Source organism: Mytilus edulis, chromosome 8, assembly GCF_963676685.1.
Source record: "Mytilus edulis chromosome 8, xbMytEdul2.2, whole genome shotgun sequence".
Classification (NCBI taxonomy): Eukaryota; Metazoa; Mollusca; class Bivalvia; order Mytilida; family Mytilidae; genus Mytilus; species Mytilus edulis.
Window position 1 is genome coordinate 67,371,521 of NC_092351.1, and position 21,209 is coordinate 67,392,729.

The 21,209-nt window shown below is 32.0% G+C and overlaps 1 protein-coding gene across 2 annotated transcripts in view; it reads left to right on the plus strand.

The window, feature by feature from the left end:
- The first annotated feature begins 10,242 nt into the window (after positions 1-10,242).
- LOC139486834 (telomeric repeat-binding factor 2-interacting protein 1-like) overlaps positions 10,243-21,209 on the plus strand; it is a 47,327-nt gene continuing 36,360 nt past the window's right edge. Inside the window, exon 1 of one of the 2 annotated variants that reach the window (XM_071271840.1) lies at positions 10,243-10,397. In XM_071271840.1, the coding sequence (XP_071127941.1) occupies positions 10,284-10,397 (114 nt within the window). In that variant the 5' untranslated portion in view covers positions 10,243-10,283. The remainder of the gene's footprint in view (positions 10,398-21,209) is intronic. The other variant, XM_071271841.1, reaches the window with a different exon arrangement.

A 21,209-nucleotide genomic window follows, 5' to 3' on the forward strand; every position in this document is an offset into this window, starting at 1 on the left:
CCCCAGCCCTTGGATCCGCCTATGACCTCATAAAAGTCATATATTAATTTGAAGAAAAAAAAAATAATTAGAGAAAAACAAACTTCTAATGTGTATTGGGTTGAGCTAGATTGGATAATAAGGAGCAGCGTCTGTGCAACTTACATGATATTTCAGTTCAAAATGAGAAAATACATAAATAAATACAATAACATTTCTCTATGTTTTAGTCTTTTTTTCATCTTTTCATTCTCAAATATACAAATTACAATGCTGGTTCCGTAAATGAAAAGACTATACAATATAGTCTTTTCATTTACGAAACCTGAGCATTGTGATGCCGATGCAATGACAGAACGGTCTTTCAGTACCATGAGAAGACTTGAAACTAGTATTACTAGTTTCCGGAATGAAGTATAGCTACAAAGTGACTATTCTAATATTTGTATTTTACTTTTTAATTTATCTTTATATTACTTCACTTCTATTCCTAATAGATTCACCATATTTTTATTTTTGTCAAATTTTCGATGTGTACACATTAATGCTCACATTAAATCTGTACCGATACAGTATGTTAAATGTCTTCCTTTTTACACCATAACCAATGATGGTGCTCCTACTAAGGGACTTATTATTTTTTTCCTGGGAGGGGGCTGGTCATATTGAAATCAAACATATAAAATTTCTTGATCCCTCCATTATATTATACTATTTTTAGCTCACCTGGCCCGAAGGGCCAAGTGAGCTTTTCCCATCACTTTGCGTCCATCGTCCGTCGTCGTCCGTCGTCGTTAACTTTTACAAAAATCTTCTCCTCTGAAACTACTGGGCCAAATTAAACCAAACTTGGCCACAATCATCATTGGGGTATCTAGTTTATATAAATGTGTGGCGTGACCCGGCCAACCAACCAAGATGGCTGCCATGACTAAAAATAGAACATAGGGGTAAAATGCAGTTTTTGGGTTATAACTCAAAAACCAAAGCATTTAGAGCAAATCTGACATGGGGTAAAATTGTTTATCAGGTCAAGATCTATCTGCCCTGAAATTTTCAGATGAATCGGACAACCTGTTGTTGGGTTGCTGCCCCTGAATTGATAATTTTAAGGAAATTTTGCTGTTTTTGGTTATTATCTTGAATATTATTATAGATAGAGATAAACTGTTCACAGCAATAATGTTCAGCAAAGTAAGATTTACAAATAAGTCAACGTTACCGAAATGGTCAGATGACCCCTTTAGGAGTTATTGCCCTTTTTAGTCCATTTTTAACCATTTTTCAATCTTCTCCTCTGAAACTACTGGGACAAATTAGTCCAAACTTGGCCACAATCATCATTGGGGCATCTAGTTTAAAAAATGTGTGGTGTGACCCGGCCATCCAACCAAGATGGCCGCCATGGCTAAAAATAGAACATAGGGGTAAAATGCAGTTTTTGACTTATAACTCAAAAACCAAAGTATTTAGAGCAAATCTGACATGGGTAAAATTGTTCATCAGGTGAAGATCTATCTGCCCTGAAATTTTGAGATGAATCGGACATTCCGTTGTTGGGTTACTGCCCCTGAAATGGTAATTTTAAGGAAATTTTGCTGTTTTTGGTTATTATCTTGAATATTATTATAGATAGAGATAAACTGTTAACAGCAATAATGTTCAGCAAAGTAAGATCTACAAATAAGTCAACATGACCAAAATGGTCAGTTGACCACTTTAGGAGTTATTGCCCTTTATAGTCAATTTTTAACCATTTTTCGTAAATATTAGTAATCTTTTAGAAAAATCTTCTCCTCTGAAACTACTGGGCCAAATTTAACCAAACTTAGCCATAATTGGGGTATCTAGTTAAAAAAATGTGTCCGGTAACTCGGCCAACAAACCAAGATGGCCGCCATGACTAAAAATTGAACATAGGGGTAAAATGCAGTTTTTGGCTTATAACTCAAAAACCAAACCATTAAGAGCAAATCTGACAGGAAGTAAAATTGTTGATCAGGTCACGATCTATCTGCCCTGGAATTTTCAGATGAATCGGATAATCGGTTGTTAGGTTGCTGCCCCTGAATTGGTAATTTTGAGGAAATTTTGCTGTTTTTTTTGTTATCTTGAATATTATTATAGATAGAGATAAACTGTAAACAGCAATAATGTACAGCAAAGTAAGAACTAAAAATAAGTCACTATGACCAAAATAGTCAATTGACCCCCTAAGGAGTTATTGCCCTTCATAGTCAATTTTTAACAATTTTCTTAAAATTTTAAGATTTTCAATAACATTTTCCACAGAAAGTACTGTTATAGATAGAGATAATTGTAAGCAGCAAGAATGTTTAGTAAAGTAAGATCTACAAACACATCACCATCACCAAAACACAATTTTGTCATGAATCCATCTGTGTCCATTGTTTAATATTCACATAGACCAAGGTGAGCGACACAGGCTCTTTAGAGCCTCTAGTTATTTGATCCCACCAGGAAAAACATTTAAAAAATTTGACCCCCACCCCCCCCCCCCCCCTCTATTTACATACGAAAATTTTAACGTCAAAAACACTTGTAATTTCTCGAAAATATTGAAAATGAAAACACATTTGAGGGCAAATTGAAATAGGGGTCTTCCATGAAGCCTTTTCCATGAATACAAGTAGGTAGAGCAAGCCAGTGCTTTTAGTAGTTTTTTCTGACTTTTTTTCTAATTTCCTTTATTGTGCTATTAAAGAAAACTTGATTCTTAGTAACTCAAAAAATAACTTTTTTTTTACCCATTATTTATTAAAAGGACTCTATTATATGAACGCTGCTTTTAAAAAAGGGCATACGATACAGTTACAGTGGAGGTAATGACGTTGCTAACGTAAATTGTTATTTTCGCGACGTCAAACGGTGACTTATCGGGAAAAGATGCAGTTTTCGGCTGATTTTTATCATTCAAATTGATTTAACTTGAAAACGAGTTCATGGACCCCTCTTTTTTAAAATGGCATTTGGTTAGATTACGCAAGAAGATTATGTGTACCAATTTTCATGAAAACGTAAATAGTGCATTTTTTAAAAATTTGAATAATATACATAAAAAAATGACAATTTTTTCCTACATTCATGAACATTTGATAAATTTGAGTTATTTGTAAAAACAAAATGTACAAATTTATACAATATTTATATAACACATAAATTACAAATAATCAAGTTAACAAAAACAGATCGTGTTTTTCTTTTAAAACAAAAAAGTTATGTATTTCTATCGAAAGGAAAAATACGTCCATAAATCCGTATTTTGGGGAAATATCTGAAAGTTGAACCTCAATTAACTCAAAAAGTAGCACATGAAGGTATATTTTTTTTATTACATATTTGATTTAATCAGGTAAAAAATAGCCTACATGCAAATTTTCATCAAAACTTAAATACGGGATCAAAACTGTATCGTATGCCCTTAACCCTTTCAGCGCCGAGACGTTGTTTTTTCACATGATTACGTTGCCATACATATTTCAATGACGTTACTAAAATGATACGTAACGTAACGTCAACACATTATTGTACAAGCACATGCACGATATCCTCCGTAATTGATTAATTGGACATCTCATATATTCGGGGAAATTTCCCATATCTCCGGCCATCTTTGAATTAACTTGAGTTCACGTAGCGAATGCGTATTTCCAGTGATTTTTGTTTAATTTTCAGGCTAGATTTCGAAGTTTTTTTTTTATTTTTTTCTAGAATACTATTTGAAACACCCGACAATATGGAAATAAATGAAGATTCTTATAGCATGATGAATATCATTATCAATGAAGATATATTGATGAAAATATAGCTCAATTTATGTATTTTGATATAAAGAGGGTGGTACATGGAAAGGGTTATTTTCGTGCAACATGTTTTGACATTTTTTTTCCACGTGCAGCCGTGAAAAAGGTTGTCGTTATTCATCGTAATTTGTGAAATCGGTAAAAAGATCAATGTGCAAGAAAGTTTTAATTGTTCGTTCATTATAGGATTAAACACATTTTTTCTAGAGATTATTGATGTGTAAACCGGGGCGGTTAACTCACAAACTGAATAAAAGTCCGAAGGACTTTTATGTCAAGTTTGTGAGTTAGAGACCCGGTTTACACATCAATAACCTCTAGAAAAAATGTGTTTAATCCTTATAATTCTTCAGCCAAACATACGCGATTATTAGTTTACATTATAACTTTGATGGCTACTATATGTACCATCAGATGCAAACTGTCATGTCGTAACTAAGGAGTACGCCGCCATCTTGACTTTCTAAAAAACTTTTAAATGTTCGATAAATGCAAAAGAGTCTAAAATGAACTAGCACCTACCTCAAAAACTTCATTTTTATTAGATACTTTCCGAATTTGAAGCGTAATAATAACGAAATAATCTTCCGTCTGAAAGTTTTCAACCGTATGACGTCGTGTTTTGCCATGACGTAAATTCGCCAATTCATTCGTGAAATTTCCCGGAATTTTATTTAAATTTCATTTTTTATACATTTTCGAAGCTTTAGTGCATTTACTTTTTTTCTTTTTTTGGATTATATATGCATAAGAATAGAAACAACTGTCATGCCAATTGTTTAATAATCTCAACTTGCTGAAAATCTCAGTATCCCTGCAAGAATGTGTATCGCGCATGAATAGACTACAAAAGTAGTTTCGGAAACATGGTTTATCGAAGTGTAAACCAAGAGAAAAATTCTTCTTGACCAATCCAATTCAAGTATTTATAGATATGCAAATGATATAAGAATTATCGTTAAATGGCAATTTTATTTCGCCTTCTTTCGTGCAGTTAGGGGAATATGGTGTAACTCGCACCATAAGAACTATTCAAGCTGATGCATTTTCCCCTCACAACTTTCGTGAAACTTTTTCTTGCGATACTTAAGTGTATACAGTGTTCTAAAAATACCAAAATCAATTGTATGTTTATACTCTATGATAAGAGGCTGAGCCTACCCCCTCGCCCTCTATAAAGCATCATCAAATGTAAGATTTGATATCATCGAATGATTAAAAAAAACGAGCAGTGTTCTCAGTTTCTTCATACTTGGCGCGGGTCTGTTTTTTTCTTAAGCACCATCGATGAAGAATTCGACTGAACACTTTGCAGATCTTTGCATATCACCACAAAATTAAGGATACCAGTATATAGCATTGTTATAATTCAACAATCATATAAGTCTCAACTTATTGAGTAATAAATAGTTCAGCGGCAAATATTTCACGAATATACAACACTAACTTATCTTTTTTCTTTTTTGATTTGCCGGTTTGGTTTTGAAGAATGTCACTTTTCTGACCAAACCAGTACATGTAGTTGAAAATATTTAGCATTCATTTTGCTTCTTTTTTTATATAGCCTAAAAGTATTTTATTTTTTGGTATTCTATAATTCAAGTCAATTAATGTTTTACATGTCAACGGCATGCAAATTTTCATAATTTCACTTAATATTTATTTATGAAGCACTTGGTGTCTAAATTTAATGTATTAATACCTGTGGTTCAAACTGTCTTGACCTTTTTATAGAGTAAGCCGACTTTTTTCCAGACACTATTTCTAAAAAGTGTACAATTAAAGGTACAGTTTTAAGAAATACTTTGCTGTGCTAAATACATGTCTGACCTAACCTCAGTTTTGTCATTAAATGGGGCCTGTCGCTCAAATAATTTTATGTTTCTTGTTGCGATCATTAACATCGAAAATCTGATATGAACCCCTTTTTCATGGGTGTGATTTCGGCAAAAAATGAGGAGAAACTATCTCATCGTAAATACACATTCTTTTGGCAAGGGTTTATTTAGGAATTTCGTTAAAATCGATATAGCCCTAAATGCTTGAACTATTTTCCTTCATTGATTCCTACATTAGATGTATAGTGTCTGATTACTAGTACATGTACACAGTTAGTTTGAAGTTTGAAATAAAAGAGGTTAATGTTGGTACCAATAGTTTACTCCAATCATAATAACGGACAACGTACTTTCCTTTTTACTGAGATTAATTCTTCAAGTAATGAATTTGATTTTAATAAATGCACAAATATAATCACAAACTGGTCGACTTACATTAAAAGCCCTTCTCTAAATTTTAAAAAGAGATCCATGCATGCCAGACTCAGTGAAAATGAGACTTTAACTCCAGTACACAAACAAATTTACAAAGATATATAGAGGTCAACTTACAGTCTAAAAAAAAGATAGTCGGAAATATGCATTATACGATACTTCAAACTCTAAAAGCAAAAGTATAAATTGACTGCGAATAAATTATTGGAGGCTACACATATTTGTTATACTATTCACTTCCTAAATTAAAATTTAGAAGTCTGATATTAACGAACACAACCGCTTAGACAATAAAAACAAAACCAACTCAAATACTATCGAAAACAACGACTGGACTGGGACAATAAAACAACTCTCAGACATGAGTGGAAAACATCGCTGTTGACTGACACAGATAAATGGTCCCGGGTTAAAATGTCATTGGACTTGTGTGAATAATACGCAAATTTAGACGACCCTTTATTTTCAAGTTGAAAATTTGATTTTCAAACCAAACGGAAACATTTAAAAACACTGGAATTACAATAAAATTAACGGTACCAATTTTCTTGCACCAGATGCGCATTTCGACAATACATGTCTCTTCAGTGATGCTCGTGGCCAAAATATTTGAAATCCAAAGCTTATATAAAAGATGAAGAGCTATAATCTAAAAGGTCCAAAAGGTATAGCCAAGAGATGCCTCATTATATGTTATTATATTTTCATCTTTTTTCCTTAGCTCTATTTGATTATATCTTAATCTTTTTCATATTTAGTCATACGAAGTACAAATGTAGCTAGATTGCAGTCTTGTTTAGTCTTTCTTAGTAACGAAAAAAAAAACCGATTCAAAATTACGACAATAATGTAATAATTTTAATGGATCAGATGGACTGATCTGCATGCTAACTTCTGTATATAAACAAGTTCGTATATCAATTGCGTGCGTTGGGTTTGAATTGTCAGTACTAGTATTAGCTTGTATGTAATTTATATATAGAGAATTATACACTGCCGTCCGTGTTTATATATTGTTTTATTCTTTAGCTGTTTTTAACAATAATGGTTGTTAAAATGAATAATTCAGAATTTTCTTTTGGCACCACTATTATTTTTGAAAGAGTTCGTTATAATAAGTCATGATAGCTGTACGTATGGTAACAAATGAGTCACTTATAGCCACCAACGTCATCGGGACAAGGCTATAAACTACGTGTTGTCGTACTGCCTTATACAATAGTTATATATATATGATCTCCCCCAGTTTTTGGTTGGGTTGATGTTGCTCAGTCTTTAGTATTCTTTTCTGCCTGTGTAAATTTAACTTGTCTTTTGGTCAGTATTATTTTTTTGCCATGGCATTGACTTGTGAGTTTGAATACCTCTTTGGTATCTTTTACCTCTCTTTTTTGTGTGCACAATTGGTCACTATGTAATTCAATGTGAAACATTTAAAATGAGATGATCATGACATGTCGGGTACCAGTTTAATATTAGAACAGATAGAAAAAAACTTTCAAAAAGAGCTTGACTTGTCAAAATTGGACCAAGCACCAAAAAAAAAACAACAAAAAAACAACACAGTAACAAAGGACAAAAATAAATCCAAAAATACGCAGTAAGTGATGGGTAAATCAAAACACGATCTTAACTCAAAATTGAATATGTATTCTAATATTGAATTGACAACAAAGTGAGACACATGGACACATAAGGCGGAGTATGCAGATTGTATGCCATAATTAAGTTTAAGAATGATAAATACAAAAATCCGGGTTAAGTTTATTTGGTTTTCGCAGAAATTATTTTAGAAGACCGGCATTGTCAAAATTATTCATTATAAGTTATAACTTAAATATTTGTTGTTTTTAAAACTAGCGAAGTCAACCCATGTTTAAGCCAACCCCAGATGGCTAAATTTCTCAAGAAATATGAGGGGTAAAATAGTGCATTTAAAAAGAGATATTCCCGGATTCTATATACCGACTATATTTGCAGAGCTAACCTTCTAAATTTAAACTAACAGTTATATTAAATAAATAAATAAACAACAAACTATTAAACAAATTATCGAATGATTTTCGATCTGTAACACTTCACATTGTAAAAATCGGTAAAAACTCAATGGTTTTACTGCAAAACGTTTCCAGTAATATCAAGTACCTGCATAATATGCATAAACGTCACACACAGCATCAGTTTTGATGACGTCATTCAGATAAACGTTACAATTTAAAAATAAAAAACAACTTTTTTTTTTTACAGTCAACCATGTGAGCTAATTTCATTCAGTTAATTTAATAAATAAAGGCATACAAAGTTTATAATTGGAGTATAGATTGTGTAAAAAGTTGCACATTATCTCAGACAAAAATAGTTTTCAACCCCAAAATTCAATATATAATTTGAGACTTTTATGTTTATTCTTGAATAACAGAACAAAGTCAATTATTTTTCTTTAAACTTAATATGGTTTCGGCTGTCAAATGAAGTTTTTTATATACGTTTTTAATGCTTCGTATGTTCTACTGAAAAACGACAAAAATGTCGTTTTGGCGTGCTAGCGGTAAACGACAAAAATGTCGTTTTGGCGCCGAAAGGGTTAAACTTAAGCTTTACGTAAGGCCTTATTGCAACCTCAAATGTGTGGCTAAACTTTTATATGGATAGTTCAGCTTGAACTATTCAATTACTCATTTATTGTCACATTTCATTGATTCATAAGTGTGTGATAGTAACCGTAAAATTTTGATCTACTAGTATTAGCCTAAAAAGAACAAATTTTGAGGGAGTTGGAGGTATAAAGGCTTGTTATGAAAACAGAAGGATACATTGTGGTGTTCTTCATCTCAGAATCATTATCAATATGTATCAATATTCAAATGCAGAGTAGATAAATATCTAATCATTTATAGGATAATTTATTGCTGTACACTATGTTTTTTATAATGTGGTGTGATTTGTATGTTTGGACAAAATTTGCACAAATCGCTGTAGATTTTGTTTTGATTTATACTTTATTTCTCTCAAACGAATAAGCTGATTAAAATAAAGCTTCGCAGTAAGCCTAGGCTTGTTAATTTTGTCTATATACGTAAAATACTTATTTTCATGTGTAAATGAAAAACTTTATCCCCCCACTTATAATTTATAAAAAAAAATTGAACCCCCCTTTTCCACATACAGAAAAAATTGATCCCCCCTGTATTTTGAACAGCCCCCTTCCCAGATAAAAAATGACAAGTCCATCAGTAAAGGAGGAAGATACAGAACATACAATGGTCCCAGTTCTGACATGGACATCTTAATCCTGAAACAAAAAAGAAAGTAAGTAAGTACGTAAATGTTATTTAAAGTCGACATGTATGTACATAATAACAGACAATTTTTACTTATAGCGAACCCTATGATAGTTTTCCATAGATTCACCTGCAAGTTACCTGTCGATTTAAACTTTTGGCAGTTCTATTGTCCCATCTAACAAATACAACAGGTATTGTTCTCTGTATAGTTTATTCACCAGGACCTTTAAATTTCTTCTAGGAGAAATATATCACTCATTGATTAATATACCTGAACAAAAAATTGAACTGTCAATGATGAAAAAATACTTATACCAATACTAAGAAAGGACTCACAAAACTGCATGTGGTGTTGTATTTATTCAATACCAAATACTCGTTTTTAATTTGTTCAATATTAATAATGAGCTAAAAATTAAAAGTTGATTTCTGATCAAATATTCAATAAATATTTTTGTGTGTTTGATAAATAAAAATTTGAATATTATTATTTTTAAATTAAGGTCTTCATAAACATAGTCTATAAATTAACAACAAAATAAACATGCATATTCATTGGAAAATACTAAAAAATGTGTCTAAAATAAACTCTTTATTATTAAATCAGATTTTATATTGAACAGATTGAAAATATATTGATATATTGAATAAATACAATAATGCATACAGTTTATGTGAGTTTATAGAAGTATTTCAATAAAAAAACAGATCATTTTTTGGTCAGGTAAATTAATCAATGAGTGCTATATTTCTCCAAGGATTTGTATAGTGAGACTAGGGTCATAGGGTTCGCAATAATACAAATTGTGTACTTGGTGCAATTTGGGTACGATGACGTTAAATATCATTTTTAGGGTCGTGGTAGTTTTATTTAGGACGAACTGGTTTCAAGCTATACTGTCAGGGGCGGTAAATACGAAAAAATGGCGGAAAATGTTTACAAACACAGCAAGCACTTGTTTACAAAAGAAAATGAACCAATTGTATTTTTCTTGAGACCCTGCACAGATAAATCTAAAATCAATCCATTAGTTGAGGTGCAGTATCTTCTTGAATTACTCTCTAAGAAAGAAAAAACAAGACAGACCACGGCTCTTTCCCACAGGCACTTGTTTCTATCCATACGAAGGTCGACTATCCATATAAATATCTATTGTTTCTATCAAAACGAAGGTCGACTATCCGTGACCTTTGTATGGATAGAAATTAGTGCCTGTGCTTCGTATGGATAGAAGCAAGTGCCTGTGCTTCGTATGGATAGAAACAAGTGCCTGTGCTTCGTATGGATAGAAACAAGTGCCTGTGCTCTTTCCACAACAAAAAAGAAAGAAGGTCAAATAATCAAATTTGGTTCGAATAAACTTCATAGAAGGCAACATTGGTCATTTGCTTAACTGTAGGTTGGTAGTCCCTTTTATTGAAATGGTGGTCAAGTGATGCAATAAAAAGGAATGTCAATGATCAGCGGTATCAGGTCCGTTCGCGCCCAATATACTTTTGCACCCTACACGTCCCGCCCAAGGTCCGTTCGCACTCTACACTATCACGCCCAATTTTAATTCAAATTCCAGTTGAATAATTGGAAAATCATGATTGTTGGTTTTAATCGCTTTCGTGTAAATACTGAATGTATTTATATAGCTTGGTATGAGTAAAAGATTGAAGATTTTAAATGAAAAACACAAAAGATAATTGTTTTTAACAGCTTGGTCCCTTTGATCTGAAACAATGAAACAATAAAATATAGCAATACACTTATTATAACCAAAACATGATAAAATTTATTCAACACCCAAAAAAAAACGAAGTCAGAATCTATGAGGCGCCGTTTTACTATTTATTCCTTATTTTCTGATATCAAAAAATATTTCTTGATATCAAAAAATTGAATTTCTGATATCAGAAAATATTTTTTGATATCAAAAAATATTTCTTGATATCAGGAATTCAATTTTTTTATATCAAGAAATCCATTTTTTGATATCAGGAATTCGATTTCTTGATATCAAAAAATAATCTTTATTTCTTGATATCAATAATTCGATTTTTTGATATCAGAAAATCATTTTTTGATATCAAAATATCCATTTTATGATATCAAGAAATAGATTTTCTGATATCAAATAATACTGACGATTATTTGATATCAAGAAATACATTTCCTGATATCAGAAAATGATTTTTTGATATCAACAATTTGAATTCCTGATATCAAGAAATGATTTTTTGATATCAGAAAATAAGAAAAATATCAATGATTGCCCCCTGTGTGTCAATAAAAGCTTCCGAGCTCACCCATGAGCTCTAACATTTGGTACAGTGTTTCGGTCTTGTTTAAGGAAAGAATATCACAGAGTTTGGCTTCATTAGTTAAAAGAAGTTTTGTATGTTTGTGTATCTCACATATTAATTATTTTAAGGTTTGTAGTCAACAATTGAATTTCTTCATTGCAAGGTTTCTTTTATAAGCAATTATTTAGTTTCCTCTGAAACAGATTTGTTCAACTAGGTTTTTGTGAATTTAAGTATTTGGTAATATCGTTTTTTAGGTTTGTTTAGTATATAAAAATCAGGAGATGTGGTAGTATTGCCATTGAGACAACTATCCACAAAAGCCGGTTCAAATGAAGTTGATATAAGAAATTATAGGCAATCGTTCGGCCTTCAATAATGAGCAAACCCAATACCGTAAAGTAGGCTATAAAATGTCCCGGCATAAAAAATATGAAAAGAATTATTTAGAAAGCTAACGGCCTAATTTACAACAAAAAAATATGATTACGAAAAATAAATATGACAGACACGAACCAACGACAATTATACATCCTTACAGGCTTCTTACGTGGGACAGACACTTATCGAATGTGGCGGCCTGGGACACTGGTGTTTTGTCACAACACACTGTAAGAACAAACAATATATGTTTTTATTGGTATTAATATTGATTTTGTTATCAGTAAATTCAAAGCAAACTGAATATTATTGTCTTTTTGTATATTGGATATAGAAGTATCAGGCCACGTCCACTCTGTGTAGTATTTGTATTTGTATTCATCTGACGAGTTAAGCCTTTTTCAACTGATTTTTATAGTTCGTTCTTATGTTGAACTGTTACACCCCTGTCCTAGGTTAGGGGAGGGTTGGGATTCCGCTGACATATTTAACACCATCACCATTCTGTATGTATGTGCCTGTCCCAAGCTAGGAGCTTGTAATTCGGTGGTTGTCGTTTGTGTATGTGTAACATATTTTTTTTCCGTTCATTTTTGGTACATAAATTAGGCCGTTAGTTTTCTCGTTTAAATTGTTTTACATTGTCATTTCGGGCCTTTTATAGCTGTCTATGCAGAATGGGCTTTGCTCATTGTTGAAGGCTGTACATTGACCTATAGTTGTTAATTGTTGTGTGATTTGATCTCTTGTGGAGAGTTGTCTCATCGTCATTCATACCACATCTTCTTTTTTATATATAAAAATCAGTTGAAATGGTCTTTATTCATCAGATCGATACAAAGAACAAAAACAGCCAACAAAAACACACACCGGACGTGGAAGTATAACAATACCAAGAAGAAAATCGTATCTAAATCTTGAACACATCAATATATGTTTTCGATAAGTCAAGTTTTGTTAAACATTTTCCAGTATTTAGTTAATTCTTAGATGGACTAATTCCTTCTAATGGGATTGTTCCAAAGTAAATACTGTGTTATGTTTTATAATAATTTCTAAAATCTTCAATATATTGTCTTGTTGTGCATCGGACTCGAATGTACTTAGTTTCAAATATTGTAAATTTTTCTAGAGACTTTAAAGTCTAAATCATGCTTATAAAACTTGAAATGTATAAGCATTTTGTTTTTGTAACAATGGACCCTTTGCCATAAATAAAATGCCAAATATCGCGTAGCGGTACATTCCACATAATAATTGGTATATCCGGAAACATTATTTCACATTTTTCCTGATGTTTGGGCTCATGGGTGAGTTTGAATGTTTTTATTGACGCACAGAGAGCCTTCATATATATTCATTTATTTCTTATTTTCTGATATCAGAAAATGATTTTTGATATCAGAAAATGATTTTTTGATATCAGGAATTCGATTTTTTGATATCACAAAATCATTTTTTGATATCACAAAATCATTTTTTGATATCAGAAAATCTATTTCTTGATATCAAAAAATAAATTTTATTTTCTGATATCAAAAATTCGAATTTCTGATATCAAAAAATAGATTTCCTGATATCAAGAAATGAATTTTTGATATCAGGAATTCGAATTTTTGATATCAGAAAATATGCTTTATTTCTTGATATCAAGAAATCGAATTCCTGATATCAAAAAAATAGAATTTTTGATATCAGAAAATCATTTTTTGATATCAGAAAATAAGTAATAAATAGTAAAACGGCGCCTCATAAGAATCTCACTTCATTTTGAAACAAGTCAATGAAACAAAGTTATAGCAATACACTAACCAAAACATGATTAAGAGTTATTCAACACAAAATAAAACGTTGACAGAATCCCACTTAATTTAAAAAGGAATATTATTTTTTTTTAACAATACACTATACAAAACATGATTAAGATTTTAATCACAATACAAAAAATGCTGTCTCACTTTATTTTGAGACAATGAAAACAATTATAATTATAAGAATACTACTTGCCAAAACTTAATTACAAAGTTATTAAACACAAAACCAATTGAAATTTGGCGCGAACATGTAGGGTGCGAACGGACTTTGGGTGCGAACATGTAGGGGGCAAACACGAGTGGGTGCAAACGTGAATGGGCGCAAACGGACCTGGATTCATGATCAGCATAGTTGGATAAAATTGCTCTTGGATTATACGCTTTCATGTCGATCTGCCCTAGTTGATCCGGCCCAATATTTAAAGTAAAAATAATCCACAGCCATACAGAGATTTTTGTTGAAAGTTTTTTAACATAGATTACTCACTTGCTTTGCTATGTTGTGCTAGCGCTTATTATTTACAAAAAGTTCTAAACAACCTTTTGATTCCAAAAAATCTCGTGTTGAGTCATTAAAAGCGAGAGCACCCTGATTGGTGTACTTGAGTTGGTCCATATTTATATTTGTTTTAACCAATAACTAAATTGATAAACTTTTTTTTAAGAAAATCAATGCTACATGTACGTTGTAGCACTACCTTGACTGCATGCAATATTATGTTTACCAGTCATCGAATTGCCAAACATGAGAGTATAAGGGGAAAGGCTGTGGATTTTCTATAAAATTTCCATATGTTTAGCATTGAATCAACACAAAAGAGTACATAATCCTTAAGGGCAGGTAATGACGTTGCAAACGTAAATTGTTATTTTTCGCGACGTCAAACTGTCTTATCGGGAAAAGATTCAGTTTTCGGCTGATTTTTATCATTCAAACTACCCCAAGGGTGACTGGGGTATAGAAATATGGTCACTTGGTCTTCTCCCGACCGGCAGTAAAACACTTTCCGAAGTGGGGCGTCCTTTTGGCTGTGCGGGATGTATCAAGTTCGCAGTCAAGTCCGGTCAGAAGGGGGACGTTAAATCCGATGCCTCGTGTAAAGAGAGTGCCCTGCTCTTTGCACGTTAAGAACCCTTGCAACAAATCTTTGAGGGGTCCGTAGGTGGTCTGTTTCAAGGCAAAATATCTTTCCCTATCCAATATACCCTCCTTTTCCGGTGGCAGTCCAAATTTCTCAGACCATCATCCCAGATGGCCTCTATTGCATCAACCTACCTATTGTATTTATAGTGAACTTGTTCTCGTCCTGAATATGCATGAAATATTTGCCACTGGACGTTAAGCAACCAACAATCAATCAATCAATATCATTCAAACTTATTTAACTTGGAAATGCGTTCATGGACCCCTCTTTTTTAAAATGCCATTTGGTTTGATAACACAAGAAGAATATGTATGCCAATTTTCATGAAACGTAAATAGTGCAATTTTTTAAAATTTGATAAATATGCTGCAAAAATGATGTTTTTTAGTACATTCGTGAACATTTGATAAAAATGAGTTATTTTTGAATAAAAAATGTATAAATTTCTAAGAGACTTATAAACCACAGTAATTGCAAATTATTTAACAAAAAACATTTTATTTTTTAAATCAAAAAAGTTATGTCTTTCTTTTGAAAGAGAAAATACAGCCACAAATCCGATTTTTGAGCAAATATACAAAATTTCGACCTCATTTTACTCAAAAAGTAGCACATGAAGGTATATTTTTTTATTACATATTTGATTTAATCAGGTAAAAAATAGTCTATATGGAAATTTTTATCAAAATGTGAATATGGGATCAAAACTGTATTGTATGCCCTTAATACACAAAATCATTAGCTTATAATCAAACAATCAATCATTCTGATATAAAAATATTAAAGAAAATATGGTATAATTGTTAATGAAACTAGAATCTATACTATTAAACGAGAAGACCTCATTTTGTGTGTCGCTCTCTTCCTTCTCCAATAAATGAATCACCATGCACGAAAAAAAAACGTCAGGATATTTTTCCGTCATTGGACAAAATTTTACGTCAGACTAGACATCCGGTTTGCGTTTTTTCTGTACTTTGTACATACCAAAGACTATGAATAACGTGTATTTGCTTTATATCTGCAATCATTTTTACCGTAAATTTACTATCCTAGGCGGTCACTGAGTTTATTTTGTGTGTCGCTTTTCTTCCTTCCCCAATCATCATGCCTCTGTGTCCTATAGGTACCATGTGTTGTCGCATTTGTGATCATTTGTCATCCATTCTTGTGATTATTCAGTTTGGGTTATTTTGGGAGAAAAACGAAAAAAACTGCATCCAGATATTTTTCCGTCATTGGACAAAATTTTAAGTCAGACTAGACATCCGGTTTGCGTTTTTCTGTACTTTGTACATACCAAAGACTATGAATAACATGTATTTGCTATATATCTGCTATCTTTTTCAAGTTTACTATCCAAGGCGGTCACTGAGTTTACTCAATAGAGAGGGTCCATATAATATCTCAACGACTGCCGTGGATCGATTAGTAAATTGAGAGTTGATAGTAAAAAGCAAATTGTACTTTATTTAAATAAATAATATACAGATGAACGCTTACATTATTGAAATGAATAGAATTTTTTTAAGAGTTTTGGAGGAAAAAATTAGGGGCCGGGTTAGAAAACAATTGTCATGTCCCAAAGTACCTATAACTTTTGATACCTTTTCAGAAATTTTTCAGTCATAAAATCTTTTACCAAAAAATTATCAGGTCACTAAATATAATAAATAGAGAGGGTCTATATAATATATCAATGACCGCCGTGGATTGATTAGTTAACTGAGAATTGATAGTAAAAAGCAAACACACATTATTTATACTGAATGTATGTTCATATTGAAATAAATAAAAAAAAAAAATGAAATTTTGGGAAAAAAAGGGGAAGGGGTTCAAAAACAATTGTCCTGTTCCCAAGTACCTATAACTTTTATTACCTTTCCTGAAATTTTCCAGTCATTATTTTATTTTACAAAAATTCATCTTACAACAATTTACATACTTTCAAACACGCTCTGGATGCCCGCCATTTCGCGGGTGTGTTCTAGCATTTATCATCCTTGAGTAAAGTATTTCAGTTTGGGTTATTTTGGGAGGAAAACGAAAATATAGGCATCCATATATTGTTTCTGTCATCAGACTGACTTTTTGAGAAATATTAAAGACTTCTGCTGTCCATAAGGCCTGTTTTGAAATTAAACATAATATATAAGTAATAATAAGAACTTGGGACAGAACAATTAATTTTTGCATTTTCTGTATACTATGATCATACATATATACTGTAGATAAAGTGTGTTTGCTATTTATACACGGCGGTCACTGAAATATTTCTGTATACAACATACATATATACTATGAATAAATTGTATAATTAGATATAGGAAGATGTGGTGTGAGTGCCAATGAGACAACTCTCCATACAAATAACAATTTAAAAAGTAAACCATTATAGGTTAAAGTACGGCCTTCAACACGGAGCCTTGGCTCACACCGAACAACAAGCTATAAAGGGCCCCAAAATTACTAGTGTAAAACAATTCAAACGGGAAAATCAACGGTCTAATCTATATAAACAAAAATTTGCTATAATTTACTATAAATTCCAATAGTTTACTGGGGTAACTTTTAATATATCAGTGACCATTTTGTTTAGTAATTATAGTATATAAAATTGAGAATGGAAATGGGGAATGTGCCAAAGAGACAACAACCTGACCATAGAAAAAAAACAACAACAACAGCAGAAGGTCACCAACAGGTCTTCAATGTAGCGAAAAATTCCCGCACCCGGAGGCGTCCTTCAGCTGGCCCCTAAACAAATATATACTAGTACAGTGATAATGAACGCCATACTAAACTCCAAATTGTACACAAGAAACTAAAATTAAAATAATACAAGACTAACAAAGGCCAGAGGCTCCTGACTTGGGACAGGCGCAAAAATGCGGCAGGGTTAAACATGTTTGTGAGATCTCAACCCTCCCCTATACCTCTAGCCAATGTAGAAAAGTAAACGCATAACAATACGCACATTAAAATTCAGTTCCAAGAGAAGTCCGAGTCTGATGTCAGCAGATGTAACCAAAGAAAATAAACAAAATGACAATAATACATAAATAACAACAGACTACTAGCAGTTAACTGACATGCCAGCTCCAGACTTCAATTAAACTGACTGAAAGATTATGATTTCATCATATGAACATCAGGCACAATCCTTCCCGTTAGGGGTTTAGTATCATACCATCATAACATATATGAGAAGAACATAACCCGTGTCATGCCAACAACTGGTTTTACTAGTATATATTTGTTTCAGGGCCAGCTGAAGGACGCCTCCGGGTGCGGGAATTTCTCGCTACATTGAAGACCTATTGGTGACCCTCTGCTGTTGTTTTTTATTTGGTCGGGTTGTTGTCTCTTTGACACATTCCCCATTTCCATTTTCAATTTTATTTGAATAAATGTGTTTAGTTCCGATGCAAAGACCCTATAAGTGAATCAATATTAACGCCAAAATATGCAATCTTTAATGACCTGACAACAGTATCGTAACTATATCCCTTCTTAATAAGTCTATTCAAAGGTTTTGTTAGTTTTTGAGGTGAATACTGACACCTTTGTGCTTTATAAAGAATATTTCCATAAAAAATTGGATGTGAAATATCTGAACGTATAAGAAGTCTGCATGTTGAGCTATATTTACGAATGATGTCCTTATACCGATGATAAAATTTAGGAAATGAAAAATCATCTCTTTTATCATAAATTTTAGTATTCAGCTTTCCGTTAGTGATATAGATATCAAGATCGAGGAAAGGGCAGTGGTCATTGTTAGTATTAGCTTTATTTAAAGTAAGTTCAACAGGATAAATTTCTTTAATATACATACTGAAGTCGTCATTAATATTGAGAGCCAAAATATCATCAAAATATCTAAAAGTATTATTAAATTTGTTTATCAGATGTTGTTTCGATGGGTCTTTGCTTATTTTTATCATAAATTGTAACTCATAGCAATACAAAAACAGGTCCGCAATGAATGGTGCACAGTTAGTCCCCATTGGAATTCCGATAATCTGACGATATACGGAATCCCCAAAGCGAACAAAAATGTTATCTAGTAAAAATTCAAGGGCATATATACATGTAGTATCAAAGCATGTCCAATTGACATAGTTTTTTTGTTTATTGCTATTAAAAAATGACCTAAAAGAGTTTGAACATATATATCCACATTCTGATTTTTTAAATGCCCATTTAATTAGGTGTGTGAATTTTTTCTTAATGAGAATGTGAGGCAATGTGGTATACAGGGTAGAAAAATCAAAACTTTGAACAGATTCAAAATCACCAATATAAGCATGCAATTTATCAAGTACTTCCAATGAGTTCTTGACACTCCAAAAGTAATTAATTCCACTATTTTCGAAGGCCTTATTTGAACAATTTATTATCAGGTTTTTAATGGTACCAAGTGTGCTGGTAAGAAGAATAGACAGTTTAGTAGTGGAACAATGGCTTGAAGACGAAATAAATCTATATTTGTAAGGTGTTTTGTGTAGCTTCGGAAGCCAATACATAGTTGAGACTTTCATTGTATTTGGCTCTGCTTGTAAAGCGGTAGCTAAAAGTTTATGTTTGTTACAGATGTCGTTTTCTGAAAATGGAGTCAGTTGGAATGTTGGTGAATTGGTGATTTCTTTTTTCAGAACCTCAATGTAAAATTTACTTCAAACAATAATAATATTATTAGCAGCTTTATCGGCCGGGACAAAAACAAATTTCTTGGCTAGTTCTTTTAGTTTATGTTTGATACGAGAAATAGGTTTATTGTGGTTATTGTTAATAGTAAAATGTTCTTTAAAATGTTGAATACGTATATCAACTATCTTCATTACTGAATTAAAAAAAGAGTCCAAAGATTTTTTGTCAGCTTTTTCCCGTTTTATCCATTTCATACAGTAAGTATGGAGTGAGTCGTGGATGATATTACGACACTCATTCCAATTAATAGTTGACGGGGGACGATATTTAGGTCCTTTACTGAGGAATGATTTTAACTCTCGGTCTTGAATGTTAAGATCTCCTGTTATAACATGGAAAATGGGTCCATAAATATATTCGGAGGTACTACAATTACATGAAGTAGGTGTATTTTCAATGATATTAACATCTTGCCAATTGACTATAATTAAACACAAATTTCCATTTGCTTGTAAATGTAACAAATAAGAGGTAGCTCAGTATTGTCAAAATATTTAGGAATTTGTTCTTTAACAGAATGGTCGTTAAATATACCGGCAATATTTACAAAATCAAAACCTTTATTGACATAATTTATTTTAGTAAAATGTTTTTTATGATCTTCAGGGCGATAAATTTTGGGAAATATTTTAGAATAACAATATGCCATAATAATTTGAACAATTTCATACTTAGGACTGCTATATGAAATTGTGTTGCAATCCTCCAAAATTTTATTTAACTTATTAACCGGTAATGAACAGAGTTTTGTTAAAAGATAATGTCTGCCGTTGTTTTTTGGAATAGAAAAATATATATGTATCTTCATAGTATAGGTAGCACTCCACAGTTAGAAAATAAAATTAAAAATGAGCCCCAAAATGTTTAATCATCTCCTATTCCTGGATTTCTAATACATTAACCTAACAGTTTGTGTTGTACATGTGCATATGTATGTAATCAGTATCTTCCATAGATTTGATTTTCAAAAGTTAAAAGGGTGAAAATTAATTCCTTTTATGTGTATCCATGGCAACATTCTGCATTTATTTACCATAAAATATTGCAAAAAGGGGGGTGAACATGTCACATATCCCCCCAAAATTTGGATCAAACTAGAATTTCAATGCCTTTGATTGATACCTTTTTAGAAACTGTTTTCATAAATCTTCCTAATGATCAAATAAAAAATGGGTGTCTTTTGCCTCATTTTTTCGTAAAATCCAATCACAAAGTTCGTGCGATAAAAAGTTGGAAAAAAACATTACAATAATTGCCGGACCAATGTATGGTATGGACATGCAAATACGGACTGTCATACAGAAAACAGCCTATATTACATACATTACATAACCTTGTTGTTCATATAAAACCCAATACAAAGGCTATTTTAATACTCAGCTATTAAAAATGAATTTTATTGCATACTAGCTCTCACATTTTAAAAATCCACAGGGGCCAAAATGCGAAACTACACAATTAACTGTGGAGTGCTACCATACAGAAAAACAAAGAATAAAAATCG